Genomic DNA, 18,522 nt, shown 5'->3' with positions numbered 1-18,522 from the left:
AATGCGGCGACCTGAAGCAATTTAGTTTTATCTTGAAAAAGTAGCAACATGTTACAAAAACTATTTAACCTTGGTATCACTGCAATCTTGCTGACCAGCAGAATAATGCTGAGTTCACATCTGCGGTGACTTTTCCATTATTCTGGTCACCGTTCCATCAGAGGAGCCAAAAACAGTTACAGATTGACTACTGCAAACTTACCTTTCATTTCTGTCATCCTTTGACTATAAACTTAAAAAAAAAAAAAAAGAAAAAAAAAAAAAGGTGGAAAGCTCAATCCGTCTTGTATCTGTTATTTTGGACAGAAAGAAAAGTTCTGCAGACAGGACTTTCTTTTGTCAAAAATAGCAGAAACCAAACTGGGCGAACCCTGAGCATAACTATTGCTCAAAAGCACCCAGTTAAATGGATTAAAATATGCATTTTTTTTCTTTTCCTCTAATGGGAATAACAAAAAAAAAATAATGCAGATGTAAGCTTCCCCTTAGGGTGCATTTACACAATTGTATTTTTGGTCGCATTTTTTGCAGGTAAGATGCAGACCCATTTATTTCAATGTGGACAGCACACCGCTTGCTGTCCGCATCCGCTTGTCCATTCCGTATCCTGCAAAAAAAAAAAAAAAGTCCTATTCTTTTTATTAATAGATCCGCAAAAAAAAAAAAAAACGATGCAACATGGATGTCACACAGATGACATCTGTATTTTTGGCGTACCGCTAAATACATATGGTCGTGTAATTGCATTCTTAACCACCTCAGCCCCTATAGCTTAAACACCCTTAATGACCAGGCCACTTTTTACACTTCTGACTTAGACTACTTTCACCGTTTATTGCTCGGTCATGCAACTTACCACCCAAATTAATTTTGCCTCCTTTTCTTCTCACTAATAGAGCTTTCATTTGGTGGTATAATAAAATACCACCAAAATCGTAAAATTTCGATTAATAACAAAAAAAAAGTTAAAATGTCAGCAGCAATAAAGCTGCTGACATTTTAACTTTTTTTGTTATTAATCGAAATTTAACGATTTTTTTTTTGCAAAAAAAATGACATTTTTCACTTTCAGTTGTAAAATTTTGCAAAAAAAAAAAAAAACGACATCCATATATAAATTTTTCTCTAAATTTATTGTTCTACATGTCTTTGATAAAAAAAAAATGTTTGGGTAAAAAAAAATGGTTTGGGTAAAAGTTATAGCGTTTACAAACTATGGTACAAAAATGTGAATTTCCGCTTTTTGAAGCAGCTCTGACTTTCTGAGCACCTGTCATGTTTCCTGAGGTTCTACAATGCCCAGACAGTACAAACACCCCACAAATGACCCCATTTCGGAAAGTAGACACCCTAAGGTATTCGCTGATGGGCATAGTGAGTTCATAGAACTTTTTATTTTTTGTCACAAGTTAGTGGAAAATGATGATTTTTATTTTTATTTTTTTTCAGAGAAATATCCCATGCTGGGTGAGATAAATATCTTGGTCAAATGCCAACTTTGTATAAAAAAATGGGAAAAGTTGTCTTTTGCCAAGATATTTCTCTCACCCAGCATGGGTATATGTAAAATGACACCCCAAAACACATTGCCCAACTTCTCCTGAGTACGGAGATACCACATGTGTGACACTTTTTTGCAGCCTAGGTGGGCAAAGGGGCCCACATTCCAAAGAGCACCTTTCGGATTTCACCGGCCATTTTTTACACATTTTGATTTCAAACTACTTACCACACATTTGGGCCCCTAGAATGCCAGGGCAGTATAACTACCCCACAAGTGACCCCATTTTGGAAAGAAGACACCCCAAGGTATTCGCTGATGGGCATAGTGAGTCTATAGAAGTTTTTATTTTTTGTCACAAGTTAGTGGAATATGAGACTTTGTAAGAAAAAAAAAAACCCATCATTCCGCTAACTTGTGACAAAAAATATAAAATTCTAGGAACTCTCCATGCCCCTCACGGAATACCTTGGGGTGTCTTCTTTCCAAAATGGGGTCACTTGTGGGGTAGTTGTACTGCCCTGGCATTTTCCAGGGGCCCTAATGTGTGGTAAGTAGGTAAATGACCTGTGAAATCCTAAAGGTGCTCTTTGGAATGTGGGCCCCTTTGCCCACCTAGGCTGCAAAAAAGTGTCACACATGTGGTATCGCCGTATTCAGGAGAAGTTGGGCAATGTGTTTTTGGGTGTCTTTTTACATATACTCATGCTGGGTGAGAGAAATATCTCGGCAAAAGACAACTTTTCCCATTTTTTATACAAAGTTGGCATTTGACCAAGATATTTCTCTGACCCAGCATGGGTATATGTAAAATGACACCCCAAAACACATTGCCCAACTTCTCCTGAGTACGGCGATACCAGATGTGTGACACTTTTTTGCAGCCTAGATGCGCAAAGGGGCCCACATTCCTTTTATGAGGGCATTTTTAGACATTTGGATCCCAGACTTCTCCTCACGCTTTAGGGCCCCTAAAATGCCAGGGCAGTATAAATACCCCACATGTGACCCCATTTTGGAAAGAAGACACCCCAAGGTATTCAATGAGGGGCATGGCGAGTTCATAGAAATTTTTTTTTTTTGGCACAAGTTAGCGGAAATAGATTTTTTATTTTTTTTTCTCACAAAGTCTCCCTTTCCGCTAACTTGGGACAAAATTTCAATCTTTCATGGACTCAATATGCCCCTCACGGAATACCTGGGGGTGTCTTCTTTCCGAAATGGGGTCACATATGGGGTATTTATACTGCCCTGGCATTCTAGGGGCCCTAAAGCGTGAGAAGAAGTCTGGAATATAAATGTCTAAAAATTTTACGCATTTGGATTCTGTGAGGGGTATGGTGAGTTCATGTGAGATTTTATTTTTTTACATAAGTTAGTGTAATATGAGACTTTGTAAGAAAAATAAAAAATATTTCCGCTAACTTGGGCCAAACAAATGTCTGGAGCCTTACAGGGGGGGTGATCAATGACAGGGGGGTGATCAATGACAGGGGGGTGATCAGGGAGTCTATATGGGGTGATCACCCCCCTGTCATTGATCACCCCCCTGTAAGGCTCCATTTAGACGTCCGTTTGTGTTTTGCGGATCCGATCCATGTATCCGTGGATCCGTAAAAAACATACGGACATCTGAATGCAGCCTTACAGGGGGGTGATCAATGACAGGGGGGTGATCAGGGAGTCTATATGGGGTGATCACCCCCGTCATTGATCACCCCCCTGTAAGGCTCCATTCAGATGTCCGCATGATTTTTACGGATCCGATCCATGTATCAGTGGATCCGTAAAAATCATGCGGATGTCTGAATGGAGCCTTACAGGGGAGTGATCAATGACAGGGGGGTGATCAATGACAGGGGGGTGATCAATGACAGGGGGGGTGATCAGGGAGTCTATATGGGGTGATCACCCCCGTCATTGATCACCCCCCTGTAAGGCTCCATTCAGACGTCCGCATGATTTTTACGGATCCGATCCATGTATCAGTGGATCCGTAAAAATCATGCGGACGTCTGAATGGAGCCTTACAGGGGAGTGATCAATGACAGGGGGGTGATCAGGGAGTCTATATGGGGTGATCAGGGGTGATCAGTGGTTCATAAGGGGTTAATAAGTGACAGGGGGGGGGTGTAGTGTAGTGGTGTTTGGTGCTACTTTACTGAGCTACCTGTGTCCTCTGGTGGTCGATCCAAGCAAAAGGGACCACCAGAGGACCAGGTAGCAGGTATATTAGACGCTGTTATCAAAACAGCATCTAATATTCCTGTTAGGGGTTAAAAAAAATCGCATCTCCAGCCTGCCAGCAAACGATCACCGCTGGCAGGCTGGAGATCCACTCTCTTACCTTCCGATCCTGTGAACGCGCGTGCCTGTGTGCGCGCGTTCACAGGAAGTCTCGCGAGATGACGCATATATGCGTGACTCTGCGCCAGGCTGCCGCCTCCGGAACGCGATCCTGCGTTAGGCGGTCCGGAGGCGGTTAAAGTGATGTCATTTTTACTCTACAATGAAACACAAGAAATAATGGTGGAATAGCGTTTCCACCAGATGTTTCTTAATATATATTATCTGGTACATTAAAGGGGTTGTCCTGCAATTAATATTAATTACCTATCCTCTGGATTAATATTAATTACCTATCCTCTGGATGGGTGACTAATATCTAATTGGTGGTAGTCCGATACCCTGGACCCCCGGCAATCGGCTCTGTGAGCGCTGCGACCTCGTCCGATGCCATGTGACATAACCGTACATTTGTCACATGGCATAGTTGCAGCTCATAGAAGTGAATGGGGCTGAGCTGCAATACCAAGCACTGCCACTATTCAATGTATGGCGTTGTGCTTGGAGAGCGGCGGCGTTGAGTGCAGCTGCTCCATGAAACAGCTTATCGGCAGGGGTTTCGGGACTTGGATCCCCACCGATGTGATGATGAAGACCTATCTAAAGGATAGGTAACCATTATCCATTCCTGGATAACCCTTTTAAATAGTGCCCAAATAAAAATAAACTCATGGCTCTATGGAAGCAATGGATTAAAAAAATGACAAGAAACCCCCCCTTCCAAATTTGGTTGTTTCTGATATTACAGCTACAGGTCTGTACTCCTAGTAGCCAAAAATGCTGTGCGGCTCCTAGGAGCCCTGAAAGAATATTCCGGACAGGTAGTTGGAGTCTGGTGTATTAATGAAGATGGCGCTCCACCCCCAGCCTGTCAGTTTACTAACCTGAGATCAGAGGAAGGTGGGGAAGCACTCACCTCTTGAATAGGGTCCATTTACACATCCGTGTGCATTTTGCGGACCGCACATTGCAGGCACTAAGAGCCATTGCGGACAAGAATAGGACATGTTCTATTTTTTTTCAGGATCGGAATTGCGGACCCGGAAGTGCGGGTCCGTAATTCCGGATCGGGGCCACAATTCCGGATCGGGGCCGCATGTAGTGCGGCCCCATAGAAATGTGTGGGTCCGCAATTCCATTCCGCAAAATGCGGAATGGAATTGCGGATGTGTGAATGGAGCCATACCCTTGACTTGTAACGTATTTTTGTGCTGTTTTCGGTAGTACATAACGGTAGCTGCAGTCTGGTGTCCTCACATAGGACAGCACATTAAGCCGACACGTTATCTTTAGCTGGCTGATTGTTGGATGTTAGCTTTAAAGGGGTTATCCGAGTAATTTTTTTTTGTTCTTTCTATGTTCCTAACTAAGCAAATGTAACAGCTTTCCAATTCACTCACTTTATCTCTGGTGGCTGGCTTCTCAGATTTCACTGAGGGTCACATGACCTGTGATGTCAGCTTCTCTCCCTGCTCTGATAAAGGTCGTTTACAAGCCTGTAAACAAAACGTCACTGTGCTGGCCACGCCCCCCCTTTCACTGCAGTCTACTCTCTGCTAGGATTCTTAACCCCTTCAGCTGCACAGCTCTGCAGGCAGTGAGGAGACAATTCTGGGCACAGGAGCTGAAGGACTAGAGAGAGCATTTCACAAGAAGGTAGGGGGAAGATCCTGTGTGTATTAGCAGTGTCATTATACAGGTGGGACATGTAGTCCTACACATACAACATGCTGCAGAGTCTCCCAGCAGTCAGACATGTCACTCAGGGCAGCTCTTGTAGCCACTCCCTTAGCAGAGCAGGGGAGGGGCAGAGAATGTTTTCATTGCATGTAAACAAAGGGCCAGAAAAGAACCAGGGAAATGAGGAAAAATATATATTTTTTTTTGCATAAAACTTGCTTAGCTCAGTTATATATCAGATTTTCAGTGCTATATTATTTTTTTTCATAACTCGGACAACCCCTTTAAAGTTTTTTTTTTTTTTTTTTTCTCTAGGCTGTTCAGTAGACATGACCCACAAGCTGAAGAGGCATTGGCTAAAAGAAGGGGACGCAGCAGTCCCAATGGAAATCTTGTCAAGATGCTGGTACTTTTCTTTCTTGAAAGTGAGGTGAGATGTTTTACATTGGTTTAGATCTACAACATGTGACCAGATTGTAATTTATGTAACTGTTGAGATTAGTTCTTTGTGAAATGCATGCATGTGATAATGTCTGTAAAGTGCTGCAGTACATGTCGGCGCTATATAAGTGAGTAATAAAAAAAAAAGAATATGAAACACTTGTCATTTAAAGGGATTAGGTCACCAGAATTCACCCTATTACCCACTTAAGGACCACAGGTTTATACCCCCCTAAAGACCAGGCCCTTTTTTACAAATCGGCACTACACTACTTTCACCGTTTATTGCTCGGTCATGCAACTTACCACCCAAATGAATTTTACCTCCTTTTCTTCTCACTAATAGAGCTTTCATTTGGTGGTATTTCATTGCTGCTGACATTTTTACTTTTTTTGTTTTAATCGAAATTAACGATTTTTTTTTGCAAAAAAATGACATTTTTCACTTTCAGTTGTAAAATTTTGCAAAAAAAAACGAGATCCATATAGAAATTTTGCTCTAAATTTATAGTTCTACATGTCTTTGATAAAAAAAAAATGTTTGGGTAAAAAAAAAATGGTTTGGGTAAAAGTTATAGCGTTTACAAACTATGGTACAAAAATGTGAATTTCCGCTTTTTGAAGCAGCTCTGACTTGTTTCCTGAGGTTCTACAATGCCCAGACAGTACAAACACCCCACAAATGACCCCATTACGGAAAGTACACACCCTAAGGTATTCGCTGATGGGCATAGTGAGTTCATAGAACTTTTTATTTTTTGTCACAAGTTAGCGGAAAATGATGATTTTTTTTTATTTATTTTTTTCCTACAAAGTCTCATATCACTAACTTGTGACAAAAAATAAAAACTTCTATGAACTCACTATGCCCATCACGAAATACCTTGGGGTCTCTTCTTTCCAAAATGGGGTCACTTGTGGGGTAGTTATACTGCCCTGGCATTCTAGGGGCCCAAATGTGTGGTAAGGAGTTTGAAATCAAATTCTGTAAAAAATGACCAGTGAAATCCGAAAGGTGCTCTTTGAATGTGGGGCCCCTTTGCCCACCTAGGCTGCAAAAAAGTGTCACACATCTGGTATCTACGTACTCAGGAGAAGTTGAGGAATGTGTTTTGGGGTGTCATTTTACATATACCCATGCTGGGTGAGATAAATATCTTGGTCAAATGCCAACTTTGTATAAAAAAATGGGAAAAGTTTGTCTTTTGCCAAGATACTTCTCTAACTCCAGCATGGGTATATGTAAAATGACACCCAAAACACATTCCCACACCTTCTCCTGAGTACGGGGATACCAGATGTGTGACACTTTTTGCAGCCTAGGTGGGCAAAGGGGCCATATTCCAAAGAGCACCTTTCGGATTTCAACAGGTCATTTTTACAGAATTTGATTTCAAACTCCTTACCACACATTTGGGCCCCTAGAATGCCAGGGCAGTATAACTACCCCCACAAGTGACCCCATTTTGGAAAGAAGAGACCCAAGGTATTCGCTGATGGGCATAGTGAGTTCATGAAGTTTTTATTTTTTGTCACAAGTTAGTGGAATATGAGACTTTGTATGGAAAAAAAAAAAAAAAAAATCTGCATTTTCCACTAACTTGTGACAAAAAATAAAAGGATTCTAGGAACTGCGCCCATGCCCCCTCACGGAATACCTTGGGGTGTCTTCTTTCCAAAATGGGGTCACTTGTGGGGTAGTTATACTGCCCTGGCATTTTCCAGGGGCCCTAATGTGTGGTAAGTAGGTAAATGACCTGTGAAATCCTAAAGGTGCTCTTGGAATATGGGCCCCTTTGCGCATCTAGGCTGCAAAAAAGTGTCACACATCTGGTATCGCCGTACTCAGGAGAAGTTGGGGAATGTGTTTTGGGGTGTCATTTTACATATACCCTTGCTGGGTGAGAGAAATATCTGGCAAAAGACAACTTTTCCCATTTTTTTATACAAAGTTGGCATTTGACCAAGATATTTCTCTCACCCAGCATGGGTATATGTAAAATGACACCCCAAAACACATTCCCCAACTTCTCCTGAGTACGGCGATACCAGATGTGTGACACTTTATTGCAGCCTAGATGCGCAAAGGTGCCCAAATTCCTTTTAGGAGGGCATTTTTAGACATTTGGATACCAGACTTCTTCTCACGCTTTGGGGCCCCTAGAATGCCAGGGCAGTATAAATACCCCACATGTGACCCCATTTTGGAAAGAAGACACCCCAAGGTATTCAATGAGGGGCATGGCGAGTTCATAGAAATTTTTTTTTTTTTGGCACAAGTTAGCGGAAATTGATATTTTTAATTTTTTTCTCACAAAGTCTCCCGTTCCGCTAACTTGGACAAAAATTTCAATCTTTCATGGACTCAATATGCCCCTCACGGAATACCTGGGGGTGTCTTCTTTCCGAAATGGGGTCACATGTGGGGTATTTATACTGCCCTTGGCATTCTAGGGGCCCTAAAGCGTGAGAAGAAGTCTGGAATATAAATGTCTAAAAATTTTTACGCATTTGGTTCCGTGAGGGGTATGGTGAGTTCATGTGAGATTTTATTTTTTGACACAAGTTAGTGGAATATGAGACTTTGTAAGAAAAAAAAATAATAATTCCGCTAACTTGGGCCAAAAAAATGTCTGAATGGAGCCTTACAGAGGGTGATCAATGACAGGGGGGGTGATCAATGACAGGGGGGGTGATCAATGACAGGGGGGTGATCAGGGAGTCTATATGGGGTGATAACCACAGTCATTGATCACGCCCGTGTAAGGCTTCATTCAGGACGTCCGTAGCGTTTTGCGGATCCGATCCATCTATCAGTGCATCCGTAAAAATCATGCGGACATCTGAAATGGAGCTTTACAGGGGGGTAATCAATGACAGGGGGGTGATCAGGGAGTCTATATGGGGTGATCACCACAGTCATTGATCATGCCCCTGTAAGGCTTCATTCAGACGTCCGGATGCGTTTTGCGGATCCGATCCATCTATCAGTGGATCCGTAAAAATCATGCGGACGTCTGAATGGAGCTTTACAGGACGGTAATCAATGACAGGGGGGGTGATCAGGGAGTCTATATGGGGTGATCACCACAGTCATTGATCACGCCCCTGTAAGGCTTCATTCAGACGTCCGGATGCGTTTTGCGGATCCGATCCATCTATCAGTGGATCCGTAAAAATCATGCGGACATCTGAATGGAGCTTTACAGGGGGGTGATCAATGACAGGGGTGTAATCAATGACAGGGGGGTGATCAGGGAGTCTATATGGGGTGATAACCACAGTCATTGATCACGCCCCTGTAAGGCTTCATTCAGACGTCCGGATGCGTTTTGCGGATCCGATCCACCTATCAGTGCATCCGTAAAAATCATGCGGACATCTGAATGGAGCTTTACAGGGGGGTAATCAATGACAGGGGGGTGATCACCACAGTCATTGATCATGCCCCTGTAAGGCTTCATTCAGACGTCCGGATGCGTTTTGCGGATCCGATCCATCTATCAGTGCATCCGTAAATATCATGCGGACATCTGAATGGAGCTTTACAGGGGGGTAATCAATGACAGGGGGGGTGATCACCACAGTCATTGATCATGCCCCTGTAAAGGCTTCATTCAGACGTCCGTATGCGTTTTGCGGATCGATCCATCTATCAGTGCATCCGTAAAAATCATGCGGACATCTGAATGGAGCTTTACAGGGGGGTGATCAATGACAGGGGTGTAATCAATGACAAGGGGGTGATCAGGGAGTCTATATGGGGTGATCACCACAATCATTGATCATGCCCCTGTAAGGCTTCATTCAGACGTCCGGATGCGTTTTGCGGATCCGATTCATCTATCAGTGCATCCGTAAAAATCATGCGGACATCTGAATGGAGCTTTACAGGGGGAGTGATCAATGACAGGGGTGGTGATCAATGACAGGGGGGTGATCAGGGAGTCTATATGGGGTGATCACCACAGTCATTGATCATGCCCCTGTAAGGCTTCATTCAGACGTCCGGATGCGTTTTGCGGATCCGATCCATCTATCAGTGGATCAATAAAAATCATGCAGACGTCTGAATGGAGCTTTACAGGGGGGTAATCAATGACAGGGGGGTAATCAATGACAGGGGGTGATCAGGGAGTCTATATGGGGTGATCACCACAGTCATTGATCACGCCCTGTAAGGCTTCATTCAGACGTCCGGATGCGTTTGGCGGATCCGATCCATCTATCAGTGGATCCGTAAAAATCATGCGGACGTCTGAATGGAGCTTTACAGGGGGGTGATCAATGACAGGGGGGTGATCAATGACAGGGGGGTGATCAGGGAGTCTATATGGGGTGATCAGGGATGATCAGGGGCTAATAAGGGGTTAATAAGTGACGGGGGGGGGGGGGGGTGTAGTGTAGTGTAGTGGTGCTTGGTGCTACTTTACTGAGCTACCTGTGTCCTCTGGTGGTCGATCCAAACAAAGGGGACCACCAGAGGACCAGGTAGCAGGTATATTAGACGCTGTTATCAAAACAGCGTCTAATATACATGTTAGGGGTTAAAAAAAACACATCTCCAGCCTGCCAGCGAACGATCGCCGCTGGCAGGCTGGAGATCAACTCTCTTACCTTCCGTTCCTGTGAGCGCGCGCGCGCCTGTGTGCGCGCGTTTACAGGAAATCTCGGCTCACGCGAGATGACGCCTATTGCGTTAGCGTTAGCCTGGGGGAGCCGCCGCAATGACGCCTTTCGGCGTTACAGTTGCGGGAAGTGGTTAAACTAGCTGTCATTAGCAATGTGCTAATGTCAGATGAACCTAAATAGCCTATTCCTACTTTTACTCTAGAAATATAACTTTTATAATATGCTAATTAGCCTCTAGTTGCAGGGGGGTGGCGTAGCCCCTGCTTCTAGAGGCTCCGTTCTCCCACCTCTGGCCACGCCCTGCTACACTAGATTGACAGGGGCAGGCATCGTTGGTCTGCTACCTCCGGCCCTGTCTGCTGTGTAAATCTTGCGCCGTTCAGTATTCGGCGCAGTGAGTGAAGGGCGCTCACTGGCTTTCTGACTGCGCCTGCACCGTATACTGAATGGCTTGAGATTTCCCCAGCGCACAGGGCCAGCAGTTGGAGATGAAGGATGCCTGCTCCTGTCAATCTAGTGTAGCAGGGCATGGCCAGAGGTGGGAGAACGAAGCCTCTAGGAGCAGGGGCAACACCTACCCCTAGAGGCTAATTAGCATATTATAAAAGTTATATTTCTGGCGTAACGGAGGCATAGATAAAAGTAGGAATAGGCTAGTTAGGTTCACCTGACATTAGCACATCGCTAATGTCAGCTAGCTTAATAGGGTTAATTCTGGTGACAAAAACCCTTCAAAATAGTACACCTTCAACTTTTATTTTACTTTTTTGTAACTTTGCATGCGTGTTTTATCCCACCTTTTTGTGTGTACAGTTATACTGCTTTTATGCATCTACATGGTCTGTTCTGCAGTCCTACTCTTCCTACTGTGCTGTACTTCTTGTGATCCTACCAAATGTATGTTGGCATGGGGCAAGAGATCAATGGAAGGGAGCGTCTCTGTAGGATCACTTGTACAGTTTATTTGTATGTTACTATGAAGAACTTCCGATGCCTGGAAGTTTTTATTTTCTTTATTATTATTATTATTATTTTTTAAATGGCTATTTTACTTAAAGACTATGTACACCTTTTGGAGGCATTTTTGTTTATGATTGCATTTTACTCATTTTTGGCTAAAAATTATACTTTCAATTGGCCTTTATTAAAAATATTAAACCATTCTGTCACAAAGGGTTAACTGGTTTTCTAACTGTGTGCCATCATCTAATAAGCCTTATTTCTAAACTACTAAGAGGTTATACACACTTATTTAAGCCACATTCTTATCAGTAAGATAAGAACTGAGCTATAATGAGTGTTTATAATGTCAGAGAGCAGAGATAAGGAGCCCGTCAGCTCCTGATCTGACTGAAAAGAAAGAAAATCAACAGGCAGCTAGTAGAGCAAGTCAGCTCTACACAAAAAGGATTCCATATTGTTAAAAAAGACCAATTGAAAAAATGATTTTTAGCTCAAAATAAGTACAATGCAACAATAAAAAAAAATTCCCCCAAAGGTGTACATATACTTGAATTTTTCATTTCAGATGGGAATAATAAAAGCTGATAGGTTGCAGTGGTGTACATGGTTGTTAACTGTTAAGGTGCCTTAGGACCCCATTATGTGGCTCATTTGAGCAGATGATTGTCGGAAACGAACACTTGTTAGGCGACATTCACACTTTAGTTATTTGGTCTGTTATTTCCATTATAGCCAAAACCAGGAGTGAAGCCTACACAGAGATCAGGTGTAATGTAAATATCTGCACCTGTTCTGTGTTTTTTACCCGCACCTGGTTTTGGCTCACAATAAGGCCCCTTGCAGACGAGCGTGTCCGGATGCGTTGTGTCTGCGATCAGGGAAAATCGTTTAAGTAGGCACGCAATTGCAGTCAGTTTTGACAGCGATTGCGTTCCGATGTTCTGTTTTTATTGCGCGGGTGCAATGCGTTTTGCACTTGTGTGATAAAAAAAAAAAAAACTGACTGTGGTACCCAGACCCGAACCCGGACCTTTTCACTGAAGTTCGGGTTAGGTGTTCTGTAGATTTTATTATTTTCCCTTATAACAAGGTTATAAGGGAAAATAATAGCGTTCTTCATACAGAATGCTTTCTAAAATGTGGCTTTAGGGGTTAAAAAAATGAAATTAACTCCCCTCATCCTGTTGTTTGCGCAGCCGGCATCATCTTTTCTTCTTCTTTGCGGACCTGCAAAAGGACCTTTGACGTAATCATGGTCACCACGTGGTGACGTCAGCGCAGGTCCTGCTGAATGATCATAGAAATCTTCTATCTTCATTCAGCAGGACCTGCGCTGATGTCACCACGTGTTGAGCGCGATTAGGTCATCAAAGGTCCTTTTGCAGGTCCTCAAAGAAGAAGAAAAGATGATGCCGACTGTGCGAACAACAGGATGAGGCGAGTTCATTTTTATTTATTTTTTTAACTCCTAAAGCCACATTTTACTATGCATTCTGTATGAAGAATGCTATTATTTTCCATATAACCATGTTATAAGGGAAAATAATACAGTAAATTGACTTTTATCAATTTACTTACATCATCTCCTTAGCACCCATGCGTGAAAATCGCACAGCATCCGCACTTGCTTGCGGATGCTTGTGATTTTCACGTAGACCCATTCATTTCTATGGGGCCTGCTTTGCTTGAAAATCGCAGAATATAGAGCATGCTGCGATTTTCACGCAACGCACAAGTGATGCATGAAAATCACCGCTCATGTGAAGTGAATGGGTCCGGATTCAGTGTGGGTGCAATGCGTTCACCCCACGCATTGCGCTCGCGCGTAATTCTCACCCGTGTGAAAGGGGCCTAACTGATGGAAATAACTGAAGTGTGAACTGAGCCTTAGCGATACTATGCCCAATGTTCAGCCAGTGTGAAGGGGCCAACATACGCATGGGATTACCTCTAGTTGCCGGGCTGCCCTGGGACATGCCATTGTTTCTATTAGCAAGTTACAAGTAAAGCGCGGCCCTGTGGTTAGCAGTAATTTCGGATCCTGTCTCCAGACCACCACGTGTACAGGCACCCTGCTTAATCTGCACTTTGCTGATTTCTGACATTCAATGTTTTTTTGTGTATTTCATCCCACAGTTACATGAGCATGCGGCATATTTAGTGGATAGTTTATGGGAAAGTTCTCAAGAACTTCTGAAAGACTGGGAATGCATGGCAGAGCTGCTAGTAGAGGAGCCGATTCAAGGAGAGGAAGGTAGGGCGGCATTTATTGGATGAAACTTTCATGTGTTTTTATACGGCATTGTCATAATCGGAGATTTTTAGAAGCCATGTTTCATAAATTGCTCTTATCTTGTTACGATATAAAAAGTAAAGCGGTGGAACATTTGCTCTGTCCCGGCAGATGATCCAACAAAATCAATGTCCGACAGTAGGGGAAACGGTGAGGTTGATAAATGCAGTTATAGCACATTTCTGTCATAGTTTGTAAAACAGACGAGTGAGGAGAGGACTTGAAGGCTTCCTACACAAATTACAGTTAATTGCTGGGGAACCCTCTGTGAACAGTTTATTTTAGGAGAACCATCTAACAAAATGGCATTGCAGAAAGCAGGCAAACCCCTTAACAACTTCTTCCACTTTACCACAGAGCCCCCACCATTACTTCATGATCTAAAACAAGGCTTCCTTGAAAGTACATTGATGCACAGCAGGCATCCGTATTTTCGGCTGCTCTCTCTCATTACTCTGTACCTTCTGTTTGATAGTGTTTGTATTTACTGAATATTTCACCGATAACAGGAAAATTCTTATCCTTTGTTCTTTGGTAAACGGTGCAGTCATTGATCTGCTGATTGTTCATGTTTAAAGGGATTGTTTTGGTTTTCTCATATTGATGACCTAACCTCAGGATATCTCACTAATATCATATCGGCACCTCCACAATCTGCTGTTTAAAGAGACCACAGTGCTCGTTGTGCTGCTGTCTCTTCACGGTTTACCTGCTCGCTGTCGACATTGCAGGCGGTAGAGCAGTGTAATTGCAACTGCTCCGTCCCATTGAAGTCAGCTAATAATACGTGTCCACCGCATCACTGTAGAGTTGAATGCAGCAGCGGATACACATGCTTGACTGCCGCTACATTCAAACGGAGAATGGGGCCCCCCATTCTTGTAGTTGGCAGGGCCCCCAGAAATCGTACCCCTAACAGTGGATAGGGAATAAGCGGTCATGGGGCAACTCCTTTAAATGGACAGACATGCACAGAGTTGCTATATGCTCTGCGCTCTGTTGGATTGAGATTTGCTCTTTGCATTGGAGCACAATGAACATGTCTTGTTTTCACAGAATCGGCTTTAATCAGTTTACTGTGTGACATGTCGTAATCCTGTTGAAAGCAATCATTAAAAAATGTTTGCATTGAGCCTTCATATGACTTTTTGCACCGTTTTCCAGTGATGTCTGAGCGGCAGGAGAGTGCACTAATAGAACTCATGGTGTGTACGATACGTCAGGCCGCAGAAGCACATCCGCCCGTGGGGAGGGGAACAGGAAAGAGGGTAAGTAGTTTCATCATTCATTGCCTAGCAAGACGCAGATCCTGTAATTATTGTGAAAATTAGGAGGTAATTTATTAAGAACAGTGTTTTAGACTCCAGGACCTGTCACCTCCCAAAACCATCCCAAGCCGCCAGCAGTACCTTCTCCACACATGCTTGAAGTCAAGGGGGCAGCGGCCTTCTTGCTTCAAGTCACGGTAACCACGCCCCATTCCCTGTGACTGACAGCGCTTATGCAGAGAGTTCGGCAAAGCCAGCCAAACTGCCAGCTGTCAGTCACAGCGAAGGGGGCGTGGTTACCGTGACTTGAAGCAAGGAGGCCGCTGCCCCCTTGACTTCAAGCATGTGTGGAGAAGCGCGCCAGCAGGGGATAAAACAAAGTTTTCAGTACTTTTGCTGCATCTGCCTTCAGGAAGAAAGGCATCATCAGAAACACTGCTGGCGGCTTGGGATAGTTTTGGGAGGTGACCTGGCGTGAGCCGGGAAAAGTGGCGTACATCTGTTTGTACATGACCCCCTAAGTCAACAGTTTGGAGATCCCGCCCATCCTACACTTTTAGTTATGTCTATTTCAATTGATTTAGTTTGGTTTGCCTTTTCTTTTTTTTTTTACAGGTTTTAACTGCCAAGGAGAGGAAAACTCAGATAGATGACAAGAATAAACTGACTGAACATTTCATTGTTGCACTTCCAATGCTGCTTTCTAAGGTACCAGTACTGTGCGTGCAGTGTTTGTGCATACATGTGCAGTGGCGGAATCATCTGATCATCATGGGTGCAGTTCAGAATCCAGCAACCATCAGCTGTTATCTCCAGACAGCGACTGTACCACCGAGCATGCAGTAGCATAGCTTCATTCCAGATGCTAGTTTGGGCAGGAGATTAACGTAGGAGGAATATTTAAAAAGTGCAGAATAATGGTTTCTACATATGTAATATTTCATATTCTGTTTCCTGTAGTATTCTGCTGATGCTGAGAAAGTGGCAAATCTATTACAAATCCCTCTATATTTTGATCTAGAGCTTTACAGCACTGGCCGAATGGAAAAGGTATGTCAGCATTATGTTCACAGGTGAACATTTTATTGTGTGACCATTTACATTTCTAAGAACTTGATTGATGTTATTCATCTAGTCTATGAGGTCTATAACATTAGCCACCTGTAACATTTATCTTGGGCTGCTTATTGGGTATGTCACTAAATGCTGTTTTTCATTCTTCTGTAGCACCTGGACAGTTTACTAAAGCAAATTAAGTTTGTGGTGGAGAAACATACAGAGTCCGATGTGTTAGAAGCATGTAGTAAAACGTACAGCATCCTATGCAGCGAGGAGTACACCATTCAGAACAGAGTGGATATCGCCCACAGTCAGCTGATTGATGAGCTGGTTGATCGCTTCTCACATGCTGTGGAGGATTTGTTGCAAGAAGTACGTTTTCAACTATTAGTTTTGTGTCATTAAAGCAGAGCAACATGTTGACATGTACGGAGGAAGTCGGGGTCTTTAAAGATGACTCCCTTTCCCGATAGAAGCGGATGCTATAGCTGCCGGATTTTTGCTTTTTCGCACAGCAGAGCCCTGGGGTTAATGTCTGTGACTGGCCATGATGGCGATGGAAGACATTTAACCCCTCAGGTGGTCAATTGTGACTCTGGCATGGCTCCATCGGAACGTACTTAATGTCTCCTAGGCTGCAATGGTAATTCATTGCCGTCTATGGGACAATCTAAAGATTGTATGTTAAAGTCCCCTAAGGGAGCTTACTGTAAGTGTAATACAGGTTCTTCTCAAAAAATTAGCATATTGTGATAAAGTTCATTATTTTCTGCAATGTACTGATAAACATTAGACTTTCATATATTTTAGATTCATTACACACAACTGAAGTAGTTCAAGCCTTTTCTTGTTTTAATATTGATGATTTTGGCATACAGCTCATGAAAACCCCAAATTCCTATGTCAAAAAATTAGCATATCATGAAAAGGTTCTCTAAACGAGCTATTAACCTAATCATCTGAATCAACTAATTAACTCTAAACACCTGCAAAAGATTCCTGAGGCTTTTAAAAACTCCCAGCCTGGTTCATTACTCAAAACCGCAATCATGGGTAAGACTGCCGACCTGACTGCTGTCCAGAACTCCATCATTGACACCCTCAAGCAAGAGGGTAAGACACAGAAAGAAATTTCTGAACGAATAGGCTGTTCCCAGAGTGCTGTATCAAGGCACCTCAGTGGGAAGTCTGTGGGAAGGAAAAAGTGTGGCAGAAAACGCTGCACAACGAGAAGAGGTGACCGGACCCTGAGGAAGATTGTGGAGAAGGACCGATTCCAGACCTTGGGGGACCTGCGGAAGCAGTGGACTGAGTCTGGAGTAGAAACATCCAGAGCCACCGTGTACAGGCGTGTGCAGGAAATGGGCTAAAGGTGCTGCATTCCCCAGGTCAAGCCACTTTTGAACCAGAAACAGCGGCAGAAGCGCCTGACCTGGGCTACAGAGAAGCAGCACTGGACTGTTGCTCAGTGGTCCAAAGGGAAATCAAGGTGCCAGAGTCTGGAGGAAGACTGGGGAGAGTAAAATGCCTGAAGTCCAGTGTCAAGTACCCACAGTCAGTGATGGTCTGGGGTGCCATGTCAGCTGCTGGTGTTGGTCCACTGTGTTTTATCAATGCAGCTAGATATCAGGAGATTTTGGAGCACTTCATGCTTCCATCTGCTGAAAAGCTTTATGGAGATGAAGATTTCATTTTCCTGCTCACAGTGCCAAAACCTCTGGTAAATGGTTTACTGACCATGGTATTACTGTGCTCAATTGGCCTGCCAACTCTCCTGACCTGAACCCCATAGAGAATCTGTGGGATATTGGGAAGAGAAAGTTTAGAGACGCAAGACCCAACACTCTAGATGAGCTTAAGGCCGCTATCGAAGCATCCTGGGCCTCCATAACACCTCAGCAGGGCCACAGGCTGATTGCCTCCATGCCACGCCGCATTGAAGCAGTCATTTCTGCAAAAGGATTCCTGACCAAGTATTGAGTGCATAACTGAACTTAATTATTTGAAGGTTGACTTTTTTTTGTATTAAAAACACTTTTCTTTTATTGGTCGGATGAAATATGCTAATTTTTTGAGATAGGAATTTGGGGTTTTCATGAGCTGTATGCCAAAATCATCAATATTAAAACAAGAAAAGGCTTGAACTACTTCAGTTGTGTGAATCTAAAATATATGAAAGTCTAATGTTTATCAGTACATTACAGAAAATAATGAACTTTATCACAATATGCAAATTTTTTTTAGAAGAACCTGTATGTTATGGCAGCGGGAAGTAAAAAATGAAAATGCAAAAATGGAAAATCCCAGTGTCTGTAAAAGTTCTAGAAGGAGCCTGTCAC

The 18,522-nt window shown here is 43.3% G+C and overlaps 1 protein-coding gene and 1 long non-coding RNA gene across 2 annotated transcripts in view; one reads left to right on the top strand and one right to left on the bottom strand.

The window, feature by feature from the left end:
* Positions 1-18,522, bottom strand: part of LOC120997527 — a 1,081,373-nt gene that overhangs the window by 80,289 nt on the left and 982,562 nt on the right. The window lies entirely within an intron of this gene.
* STAG1 (stromal antigen 1) overlaps positions 1-18,522 on the top strand; it is a 172,036-nt gene that overhangs the window by 130,596 nt on the left and 22,918 nt on the right. The window contains 6 exon segments of the mRNA XM_040427600.1: positions 5,843-5,957; positions 13,700-13,817; positions 15,021-15,124; positions 15,740-15,832; positions 16,085-16,174; positions 16,352-16,555. Coding sequence (XP_040283534.1) covers positions 5,843-5,957; positions 13,700-13,817; positions 15,021-15,124; positions 15,740-15,832; positions 16,085-16,174; positions 16,352-16,555 — 724 coding nt within the window.

Source organism: Bufo bufo, chromosome 4 (genome assembly GCF_905171765.1).
Source record: "Bufo bufo chromosome 4, aBufBuf1.1, whole genome shotgun sequence".
In the NCBI taxonomy this organism is placed as follows: domain Eukaryota; kingdom Metazoa; phylum Chordata; class Amphibia; order Anura; family Bufonidae; genus Bufo; species Bufo bufo.
Note: the sequence above shows the minus strand (reverse complement) of the source record. Positions and strands in the feature narration are given on the sequence as shown.